The sequence below is a fragment of the Folsomia candida genome, unplaced genomic scaffold, assembly GCF_002217175.1.
Source record: "Folsomia candida strain VU population unplaced genomic scaffold, ASM221717v1 Fcan01_Sc004, whole genome shotgun sequence".
Lineage (NCBI taxonomy): Eukaryota > Metazoa > Arthropoda > Collembola > Entomobryomorpha > Isotomidae > Folsomia > Folsomia candida.
The window spans coordinates 1967774-1979915 of NW_019091196.1; the positions used below are offsets into that span (position 1 = coordinate 1967774).

At 34.6% G+C, this 12142-nt stretch overlaps 2 protein-coding genes across 2 annotated transcripts in view; one reads left to right on the forward strand and one right to left on the reverse strand.

The window, feature by feature from the left end:
- Window positions 1–2842: 2842 nt before the first annotated feature.
- LOC118435351 lies at window positions 2843–3544 on the reverse strand. The gene is made up of 3 exons (XM_035851327.1): window positions 3172–3544; window positions 2937–3048; window positions 2843–2865 (listed from the first exon to the last, which is right to left on the reverse strand). The coding sequence occupies exons 1-3, from the start codon at window positions 3392–3394 to the stop codon at window positions 2859–2861; spliced, it is 342 nt and encodes a 113-aa protein (XP_035707220.1). The 5' UTR covers window positions 3395–3544; the 3' UTR covers window positions 2843–2858.
- A 130-nt stretch (window positions 3545–3674) lies between these two features.
- LOC110848288 (Down syndrome cell adhesion molecule-like protein Dscam2) overlaps window positions 3675–12142 on the forward strand; it is an 86572-nt gene continuing 78104 nt past the window's right edge. Inside the window, exons 1-5 of the mRNA XM_035850954.1 lie at window positions 3675–3680; window positions 6248–6386; window positions 6526–6595; window positions 8401–8492; window positions 9999–10142. Of these exons, the coding sequence (XP_035706847.1) occupies window positions 3675–3680; window positions 6248–6386; window positions 6526–6595; window positions 8401–8492; window positions 9999–10142 (451 nt within the window). The remainder of the gene's footprint in view (window positions 3681–6247; window positions 6387–6525; window positions 6596–8400; window positions 8493–9998; window positions 10143–12142) is intronic.

The window sequence follows — 12142 nt, forward strand, 5'->3', positions numbered from 1 at the left end:
GATTAATTAAAAATTAAATAAAACGTACTCTCGTCGCTAAAGTGTACCAAAAAATACAAATTTTGTGAAGTTCATAAATTTATATGGACAATTTTATTTAGATTATAAAAAAGAGATATAGGATTATTGAATGCCAACTTAATTGATAAAAAAACTGTAAGTATTTTAAACATGCTTGAACACTTAATTTTTTCGAATGTTAATTCAACACATAATTTGCGAAAAAAAACACTTATACATGTACGTTCAGTGCATTAATTTTGCTCCAAAATTCCAACAACATCACTAAAAATAGTAACATAAAGCTTTACTTTATAATCCTCTTTACTCAATTTTAAATCAATTCGAATTCTATAAATGTTTAAACCCTTTCTAGAAAAGATAAATACAAAAGAATTTGCAAAATAATCCGCCTTGTAATACGTCATCATTACATTAATCGACTAAAAAATGAAGACTTTCTCCTCCACCTTTCTCCATTCGCGGAAGAAGAATTCGCCGTCCGAGTCCATTTTATTCCAATATTAAACCCACATAAATTTTATGTTGGTCGAAATTAGGTTTTATTCCGACTTTGGGAACATAAACCGTGCTTTCTCCCGTCCAATTTCATCCATCTCTTGGTTACCGGCTTGCCCTCCCCGTGAGCAAAATTGGATTTTAATAGGACGAGGAATCAAGGAACAAGAGGAGAGGAATGAATGGAGAAAAGGACAAAATTAGAATTTCGGTGAAAGTCGGCGGCACGATTTATTTATTTCCTTTCTACTTTCACCCACCGAGAACATAAATCAGGGGACAACTCCGGACCAGACGAGCACACTGTGTTCTTCTGCCGTTGCTTTCACCAAAATATGTATTTCGACGAGTAATTTTGTTCGAGAGGATTTTAAATTGGGGATGAAATGAGTGAAAGTATGTACGCATGTAAAGCTATTAAGTCGGTGGATTGGATGGGTGGAGAGACAGGTGTATTATGTAATCCATGATTTTAATGGAATTATTCACTGGGACGATACAACTTGTGCAATTGGTGGCAAGGGGTACTCATGAATAAGTGAGAAAGTCAAATGTTTCATGATTTAGATGTATTCACCTTTGTAATTATTACCGTCTGGTAACAAATAGAGACATGAAGAAGAACAAGAAATGAAAACCTGGTCGATTGAAATAAATTCGAGGTTCAAAATCATGCTTAACAAAATGCTTGTCCTTTCAAAAGATTTATTATTCCGGGAAAAATGTGTTTCCGTTCGATAAAGAATTCGTCACCGGAAGTGCGAGCAAGACTATAAGTTATTTATATGCGCCAAGATCGACATGATTTTCAATTCGTATTGAAATTATTATTTATTTCGAAAGGATATTACTAGTACAAACTTTTTAGGTTCATGAAAAATTTGTGATGGCAAATCGTTACCGACGCGGTAAAGCCTAATTCTACCACACAATTGATTTTTAGTGCTTTCCATTCTCCTAAATATTGTCCCACCAAGAATTACATCCACTCCTTTGAGATGAGCACCCCCAAGATTTTAATTGGGTGAAAGCACCCGACCTGAAAGCAGAATTAAGCTCGTGGACGTCACAAAGCATGATTGTTTCGTGTTATGTATGGCTCTCGGGTTATGATGTGAACCCAATTTTGTCTGCATTTCACCCACAGAGAGAGAAAGTTGGATGGAGGGGAGAGCAAATTTAGCGGAGTTGATGAAGTGGTCGTGGTGAGAGTGAACGAGTGTTTGTGTGGCTGACCAAGTCCATCCATTTGCAGGAACGGAATTTGTTTGCGAGTGTTGTGTGGGCTGTTCTGTCTGGTTTTCGAGTGGTGAAAGCGAGATCAAAATTTAGAATGGTTCAGAGCGGTGAAAGTAGAAAGAGAAAGGAAATTTGGAGACTGTGCGCCAATTGTAGGATCGATGTGTATGGATTGGTTAAGCTATCTTCTTTCCCATATTAATTTGATCGTATTGGTTGAGATCTGCAAAATTTTATGAAAATCAATCACATGATTCAGAATTTTAATTTTGTAAGGCTTTAATGACGATATTAATTTAAACCCAAGTTGTAACTTAATTTAAATAAGATAAACAGATTGGCCACGCAGAGCATGTAACGTATAATTTTAATTAGTTTCAAAAAGATAAATGCATAAATTTGGACTTTTTATTTTTAGAAAACCTGTTAATGAGCCGTAAATGAGCCAGAAATCAACCGTAAATGCACTGTATACAAAAAATTATCCATTTACAATTTTGTTGGAATTGATACCATTTGCATCCTAAATTTATCTGGGAGTCCTAAAATGCTAAAAAATTAAACTTTGCACAAGTTCGTGACCATTTCTTGTGCATTTAAGGCCACCAACTCATCAGCAGCACTATTGCATACATATCCCAGATAACAATTCGCTCTGAATTCTCTTATGTTTCGATATTACATTCGCTTTGATATCGATATCGAATTCGCCTCGAATTTCCAACTTTCGAGATAAATTCGAGGAGATATCGAAGGGAAATGTCCGCCGATTCGACAGAGAATGGATGGAGAATCGTATATCGATTTCGCCGGTAAGTCTTCGCGATTTCGTCTTGAATTCGATGAATATGTAGGAGTTCATAACGATTTCTAAACGAATTCAATGCGACTTCTCCACGAATTTAATGCGACTTCTATACGAATTCACTACGAATTAAGTAATAAATCGATACGATTTCTCCTATATTTCGAGTTAATCCAGCTTATAGTTTATTTTATTTATTCTAAATATCATGTAATATACATAACTGTTTACATTAAAATAAACATAAGTTGAATAATCAGATGACCCTGGTAGCGAAATTGGCCGCGATGTTAAGTCACTTCCTATTGAAAATATACTAATGTTATTTCTAAAATCTTTTCCAACAGTTATTATCGATTGTATATATTTGTACCTCATACGCTTCCCAACTCTATCTGCGACGTTCTTAAGAGATTTGTGTATTTCTTCGTCAACTGTGCCCTCGTCTGGAAAATTTGGAGTCCTAGGGTGAGCTGCTACCGCATCTGAGATTAACATATTTTTAAAATGTTTTAGAGTGTTGCATAATGAGATTGCATTATGAGGAATTTTAAATTCAAGGGACCAATTTTAGATACTATATGTAATATCAAAAGTATCAATTTCACCTTCGCTTTCTGAGCTAATTGTTTCAGTTGAACTTCCTTCACTCGTGTTACTTCCGACTTCAATTTCTTCCAGATCTTCTTCGAACACTTGTTCTAAATAAATGTTTTCCCCTTCGGCCTGGACTAGGTCACTATTTAAATTTTCCTCAAAAATTTCACTTCGTCTTTTTACAAGTCTTCTTTTTTGGCGAGCACTCAACTGAAAAAGTCGTCTCCTTCCCATGAGGAAAGATTTGAATGTGGCAGCTAAAATTACTTAAAAATATAGTAACAGCGTGAAAGAGAGAAATCACAGTGAATTCTCTAAGGATTATTTACGAATTCGAGATTTAAGGCGAACAGTATATAGTCTCCTATTCCTGTAAGAAGAATTCCTATCGAAATCGGGGAAAATTCCTAACTACAATAACAGCGAATTCGTTTAAGAATTCATAGTGAAGTCGTTTCGAATTCGATAGAAGAATTCTCTGAGAATTCGAGTCTAATTCGTTACGAATTCTGAAATGAGCGTAATATCGAATTTAGGTACGAATAATTACCGAATTCGATGCGAATTCGATACGAGAATAATAACGAAATCTGAGAGAATTCGAGTTCTCTGTTTTAACGCGACATTCTCTGCGAATTCTCTAAGCGAATTCATAGCGACCTGTTATCTAATATTAGATCGACTCAAAATCTGTAGGGTAAATATGCTATTGCACTCAAAATAAAAATTTGTCGAATCAACACCGCCGGTGTCAATATATGACTTAACCGCCTTGGTTACAATGTTGAATCCGAGTTATGATGATTTTGATACCGGTAGTTATAATGTTATGACCGGACCGAAAAAATTCGTTACTACTCGGAATCACAATTGTAAGTAAGGCGGTTAAGCCATATATTGACACCGTTTTGTTTTGAGTGTGTAAATCCCTTTTATTCTGATTCGACGCTAAAGTTTTCGTATCGAATAAAGAACTTATTCTGATTTATTTTCATGGCTGATTTACATTTCGTGGAAACTAAAGAAATGTGCAAATTTGCAAATATTTTGGCTTCCGGATAATACATAAACATGCAAAATTAGCCCATTGTGTCCCCAGACGGTCCATTCCCATCAATACAGGGTGTTAATAAAGTCCGATCCCATTTTTCCTGTAAAAAAGTGAAGGCTAGTATAAAAAAAAACTACCCGTGATACTTACAAAAAATGTTCGACATATTTACCTTAGTATTTGGTCTTGTTACCATTTACTTTAACCATGCCCTCAACTCTTTGTTTAAGGCTCTGTGCTAATTTTTCCAATGTGCCTCTGGAAATCGAATTCCATACATCTTGAACTTTTTTTTACTAGCTCTTCCCTCGTCCGGGGTTGTGGCTCTTTGTATACATTTTCCTTAAGTATGGACCACTGGTTCTTCAGGGGATTCAAATCTGGGCCGTTAGCGGCCCACACCCCCTTGCTCCAGACCGTTGAAACTTGCGTCTTGATGAGACTCAAACTCGCTTTTGCTGTATGGGCTATAGCACCATCCTGCATGAAAACTATTTTTCTTTCATTCGGAAATATTTCCTTGTTCCCCATGCTATCGAAATAGATAGGTAATATTTTTTCCATATAATGCTTTGCATTGACTGATTGGCCTTTTGGTATGATATGTAGAGGGGTCACGCAACGTGCACAAAATCCACCCGCTACCATAACTTTAAGCCCGAATTTTGGGATCGCTCTTGATGGTACATCCGATTTGTTTTCTGTCCTGTAACGAACATTTTGTTGGTTCAATTTTGGATATAGTTCAATAATAGATTCGTCAGTCCAAAGGATGTGACTGCGCAATTCTTCACCAAGTCTTTTTTCACTCAAATGGGCACTTTTCTGAAGGAGTTCTTCAAATTTCAGACGGTCATCGATATATTTTTGTGACATGAGAGGTTTTTTTGGTTAGTTTGTAAGCTGTGTGACCCCACTTCGTAGTTTTCACAAATTTTTGCACGGTCACACAGTTAATTTGCTTCTTCTTCTCTTTATAGCGTTTTGAGTCATTTAACTCCCTTGCTCAATTACGTAATAAACTACCGGTTTTCTTGCAAAGTCTGTTTTTAATCATTCTTTTTGTGGTAGGTGACACCTTTCTGGGTCGCCCTGGTCGCTTTTTGTCGTGGACAAAATTTTTATTCTTCCATTTCCAAACAGTTCTGCGGCTGCAGCCCAATTTTTGCACAATTTCTGTAGGTTTAAGCCCCTGCTGATGCAATGTTTGTATCTCAACTCTAAGATGCTCATGACTTACACGTTTAGTTGTTCCTCCCATGGTAAAAATTTGAAATAAATAACTTCACTGGTTCAAAAGTTCCAGCTGAATTTGTAACAACCACGCTCCAAAAAATGCATGGGATCGGACTTTATTAACACCCTTTAGATCGGCCACACTAACCTAACCAAACCGGCCACAAAATTATAGTTTTGATGTTTAAAGTTTTGCAAAACTCGATCACATGCTTTCCTTATGCAAGTCGAGTAGGATACTAAATTAGTTAAGTGTGGATTCATGCATTTTATATTTATATTTTGTAAAAATTGAGAAACTGATTTATCTGTTGTAAAAAAATATCATTGACAAACTATTAAGAATTCACAGAGATCGAACTCTTTACCAGACGTTTCACAAGATTTTAGAACAATTCGGTATATTTTTGACGTGTACCCGAATTTTGATGCATCTTCATCTTTAAAAAAACGATGTTACAATTTACTAAAAATATTACATTTGACGACACACTATTTCTAAAATCAGAAATACACAAAATACAAATATATATAAATTTCTTGTCTCCAAACTTTTAAATTCATTTCTTCGGAGTTCAAGTACAAAATTCAAAATACGCAAAATTGGTACACAAGACTTGTTTATATCTAACAATTTACAATCCCCAAAGATTTGAGACGTTTCACAGTAAAAACTGATTTAATTTTTGAATAAATCTCTGGATTTGGTTTATTATTTCCAGAATTTTAAAGTGTATAAGCCAGTATAATAAAACTTCAATTCAATTCAAAAAATATTAATTCCTTTTATCCATTTCCAGGTGCTGCCAACCGGAAACATACGCTTTCTCCCCTTTCCCATTGACAAGTTCCGACCCGACGTTCACTTTGGGACGCTTCGGTGCAAACTCAGTAATCCGTCGAGAACAATCATCAGTCCGGAAGTCGTGGTTCGTGCAGGTAAGAAATCCAGAGAAAAGTGAAAGGAAAACTTTCTGGAGAAAACTTGGACAAAAAATAATGAGTTTTCCCCCGAAACTTTGTGTCATTATGTCATTTTAATTAGAAATTGTGATCTTAATCTCTGGAATTCTTTCAGTGCTGGACACCCCGTTCTACATAAAAAATCCGGACGTGGTCGTGATCCGGGGAAATAATGCCATTTTACGGTGAGTTTTCTCCCCGTCTTCTTTTCATTAAGAGAGTTATCTCGTCATTTAGCAAATTATTGGACACGTGGTCACATCAAATTGTGAGATTAAGCGACTCCCATCAATCAATTAATGTGTTCGAAATTTCGTCAAAATATTTACACATTTCACGCACGGCTTAGTAACATTGCAAAATATTTCGAAGGAAATAAGCTTCCAAATTTTTGTAACCTTGCTCAGATCAAGGGCGTGTTTTTACAAATATTTTGTAAAAGTTTGATTTAGTAAAAGTATATTGTAAAATTTACGGATTTTACAAAGTTACCCAGGACTGCGTGAATCACATCATAGTTTTTACCTGCCGAATAAAATTATTTCACCAACATTTTCAAATAACTAGAAATTAGATATTTTCTTTAGTTTGACACATTAAAAAAATGGACACATTTTATTTTCGTATTTTCATAATTTGTCGAATACAAACGCCTTTTAATAAACAAAATAATGTAGACTTCCGAAAAGACAAGGACGATATAAATTCGTGTGGATGAGGATGGTGCGATGCATTTATGACATTACTTTTTGTCAACTTACACAGATCATGGGCGTCTTTTTATTTTGAAAAAGTTTGTGAAAGCAGATTATAAAATATCCGAATTTTACTAATCCTAAGTTATCAGGGCTGCGTGAATTGTCACATTATTTTTGTTTAAGGAAATCACTTGACATTTTATTTTCATCTTTATTAATTGTCGAAGTCAGACGCCTTTTCGAGATAAATTAAAATATAGATTAGTAAAGCAACAAAAAGATGCTTGTCGAATATGGAAGTTATAGGAGGCATTTGTGACTTGCCTTGTTTGTCCGTATTTAACGCAAGCTTCCATGACGCGCCGCCTACGTCATAACAGTGACGTCACAACCCTATATTTTTAATTATTTCTCAGCAACTAGGACGAATTTCGAAATTCTGGTCGACGATATTGTAGACCATCCCGTTATCTTTGTACTCGAGCCGACATCAAACATTTTGGTAGCTTGAGAATGGCTGTATGCCACAAATAGTGTAAATTCCATAAGACCACATGCTAATCATCAGGCAAAATTGGCTTATCCATATCGATCAATTTTAAATGCATATTTTTAAGCAGATAATTATCAACAATAGCGGTGTACAGAACTTCGAAATTCGATTTAAAAGTCTCGAAAAATTAGTTTGAAATTTATAAATATTGCTGTGCATTTATGTATGTAAAAGTATGGGAACTCTGAGTCGAGTCCACCTGAAGAAGTACTGGATCCGCGATTACATTACCCGAATGAGCCGAATTATCCTATTATTTTACACCAGTTATTTTAATTTTGGCGTTCAAATTATTCAATTTCGTATGATTTCTACGCCAAAATAAAAAAAAAACTGGTGCTAAATAATAAACTAATTCGGCTCATTCGGCTAATATAATTCACAGTCCAAAGGGGATGCAAATTTCGCGCAGTTTAAATTACTCAATGATTTTTTGAGACGACTACGTCATGGAGGCTAGCCTTAAATAAATCCCAAAAATACCCCGTAATTTTTGTTGCACAATGAGTACTGTAAATAAAACTCTAAATCAATTTACGAAATTTAGAATAATCAAAAAGTTAATTGTAGTGGGATTCCTCGTTTCCAAATTTGGTAGCCTTAGTTAAAAATTGTGGCGAAATAAAACTTGGAACAATTTCATATCTTCAAGTGTACCATGTAAATATCTACCTTCACGTCTAAAATTTTGGACAATTGATTAAAATTTTGAATAATTTGTGTCTTAATTTTTCCGCAGCTGCCTTGTACCTCCCGAGCTTGTGGACTATATCACTGTGACTTCCTGGGTGCAAGATGGATCACTCAACATTTATCCTAACTTCCAGACAGGTCGGTTAATTATGCACTCACTTATTCCCCCATGTTCCCACTTTTTGTGAAAACTTTGCAAAAAATATTTACTAGACATAATTAATTTTGAGATTTATTCCACCACAAATTTATTCCAACTTACAATGGAGGCGCAAACCATGTTCAGCCCAGATAATTTTTTGACCTTATTAGTTTGAAAGAGCAAGTCTTTACAAACAACATTTGGTTCGGCACTTGGGCAGATGCGCAAATTTCAGCACGTTATGGGCGCCGCAAGTTCGCAAAAACGCACGATTTTTCGGGCAATGCCAAGCGCAAGCTCAACTTCGTGCGTTTTTGCGAACTTGCGGCGCCCATAACGTGCTGAAATTTGCGCATCTGCCCAAGTGCCGAACCAAATGTTGTTTGTAAAGACTTGCTCTTTCAAACTAATAAGGTCAAAAAATTATCTGGACTGAACATGGTTTGCGCCTCCATTGTTAGTGAAACTTAGGAAAATAATAATTAAATTATTATGCAACACTATAACATTTTATTTGTTTTTTTTCGTCAGTCTCCCTCAACAATGTCACCCATGCAAGTTCTTTCTTATCTAAAAAAAAGTGTGCAACACATATTTCCAAAAAAATATGCCATAAATTTTATTTGCAAAAAATTGTTTAACAAAAACACTAAATAGATTATATTGCCACTTACTATACGTTTTTTCCATTCCATTAGAAAAAAAGATGTTCCCAGTATTCTAAAAATATTAGCAAAAAAATTTACACCCCGTAAATTGTATTTATAACAAATTGTTCATTACACAACCTGTATTTACCGATCTAAATATATCCCTAGATTTCCAAAATTCTAAAAGTGCAAGCTTCCATTTTGCGAACTTTGCAAAAACTTTGCAATAATGTTTATCAGAAATAATTAATTTTGCAAATTTATTCCATTACAAATTTATTCGGTTTTTAATCTCCTTACACAACTTCACCCAAACAAGTTCTTTATTTAAAAACCTTGCCACAAAAATTTTCAAAGAAATAGGTCATAAATTTTATTTACGAAAAAGTGTTTATCAAAATTACTACTCACGCATATAACTGCTGGAACGGTTGTTTCAATTCTTTCAGAAAAAAATATTTTTCTAAATTCTAAAACTTTGCAAAAAAATACTTGCAAAAAGTCAAACCCGGTAGTTTTATGTACGAAAAGTTGTTCCTAACAAAACCTTGAGTAGATTTTAAAATTTGGAAAAGTGCACAAGCTTCCATTTCTCGAAAACTTTGCGAAGTCTGAATTTGCAAAAAATATGAGGCACTCTGTGTACCAAAAAAATTATGATGCAATTCCCTACCTCGTCACACTTTTACTTTCACTCTAATTTTATTCTGGGTCATTTCGTCTCCGAAAAAAATTGTCACACAATAAAAAAGCGTTGTGAGAAAGTGGCGGAGAAAGTTTTTTGAGTGGAAACCACCTTTTTCGTGTCAAGATTTTTTTGTCACGCTTTTCTTTCGTCTTCTTTTTTTGTAGGCAAATGGCTCCTGCTTCCGTCTGGAGAGTTGCACGTGTTCAGCGTTGACGAGTCTGACGGGCGAAAGGTGTGGGCGTGCCGAACTCTGCACAAACTGACGAACGAGGTGATGACGAGTGAAGGGGCGAGAATTGTTGTGAAAGGTAAGTGAGTCCTTGCCCTCTTTATTTGTACTTTTTTCTCGTGGATAAAGTCTGGTCTGGTCGGCAAATAAAATTCGAGTATCAATCTTTTCCTCCGACTTCAGAAAGTGTTATGTATAACGTAAGAAATCAGGGACAAAAAGGGTGTATGATGGGCTGGACAGTCGTCATCTTTCATGTGGTAGTGAAAGTGACTTACTGGACAAATTGTTAGCACAACAATGGAATTTTGAATATTTACACATTTTTTACGAAAGTTATAACATTCGATATTTACAAAAATATGTACAATTTATTGTGGAAATAGACAAAATATAGATCTATAATATTTTTCAGCATTATTTCATAATTTTGAAAAGTCTGATTTCGCGACTGTTCTCGATTGTTTCTTGTGCATATTACTTCTTAAAATTTGAATTGTATGCATACCACAAATTTTGTTCAGAATATATTTTTCATAAACCACATCGTTTTTCCTTTACTAAATCACCCCTATCTTTTTTACAATATTAAGTAATAATTAATTATTCCAATAACTATTCACGGAACTTAAATTTGACAAGAATTTAGGATTTGGAACATTTTTTTTACTATATTTATACAAAATTTGGCTTGGTTCGATTTTATGACAGTCAACAGTTGTAAAATAAGTTGATTTCTAAACTTTTTGAATAATTTACTACCGATGCAAAATTACTAATTCATCCATAAAAAATTGTTAAATTTCATTTCGCCCACTCCGAACATTCATGTCAAAATGTACCGTTATGCAAATTCGCAATAGCATTTAAATATTAAATGCTAATCCGCATAATTCTAGTTCAATTACGGGTTAATTTATGTCAATTAACTACAACAATTTAGAATTAACTACTTTGCCTCGAGTCTTCATAACTAGTGTTTATCAGGTATTTGCGTTACACCAATTATTCTAATTTTGGGAAGTCATTGCAAACGTCATGTTATCGCAAACCAAAATAGAGTTCCTTTATTTGGAAATTTTGGCTTAAATTTGTAAATATATGCCGATTTTTTAGGTCACAAGTTGCATAATTTTGCACATCAAAAACATACCAGAAATCTTCAGTTCAATTTGGACGAAAATAAATATAGATTTGTTAAATTTTTCGAAAAATTCGCTATCATTTTTCATTTTTTATCATTACCTAATAAAATTTTGAACTTATTTTTACGAAAATTCAATCAAACTTCACCGTCACTTCGAAAACCAATTAAAGTCTATAAGTTTAATTTTCTATTGCAAAATTTTGCCGAACTTGGGATAGTGCAGAATTGAACGAAACGAGATTTCATCCTGCTTTCTCTGCCTTTCTCTCATTTTCCAAAGGGGGAAAATAATCCGTCCTAAAACCCTTGGGGAATTGAGCAGTAAAAGCACACAAATCCTTAACAATTAGGTCACTTCCCTACATTCGTATAGCCAACTCGCTGCTGCTGGGTCGTCGGCTCATGGTTCGCACGGATGGATGGACGGCTCGATGAGATCGCAGTGCTCCGGAAGTGCTCCTCGAAATTGGGATTTATGTGCACAATAGAATTCGCTAAATTCAAATTGCAAACATTATTATCTGCAAACTGATAATTTCCGGTTGTCCGGTAGACTTGCAAAGCTGCGAAGATTTGTATTGTGTCAAAATAAGGGCAAACTTATGAAATTTATGTATTAAATTGCAGGGTATATTATGACTAAAAAATTCGCCTAACAGTAAAGTGAATTTTGCCAAAATTTCTGTGATCTGTACAAAGTTTTACTCAGAAATGCTCAATGCTCGTACTGGTGAAAGTTGTAACCAACCTGCAACAAAAGATGAGGAGCAATTAAAAAAAAGAAACTTAAACATGGCGTGGAACTTCTTCAATTTTGACGAATTAACTATAATGCCGATTTTTATCTGAAATAGACGGGTTAATGCTAAACTGTAGAAAACTATAAATTTTGACAAGTCAATTTGTCTGGAATGGTGAAGAATTTGACTTCA

Bases quoted from the DNA above. Each gene is read 5' to 3' on its own strand.
- LOC118435351 (XM_035851327.1), bottom strand. From the start codon at position 3,394: ATGGGAAGGAGACGACTTTTTCAGTTGAGTGCTCGCCAAAAAAGAAGA. The intron at 3,049-3,171 runs GTGAAATTGATA...TGTTAATCTCAG, and splicing joins AATTAGCTCAGAAAGCGAAG to ATGCGGTAGCAGCTCACCCT.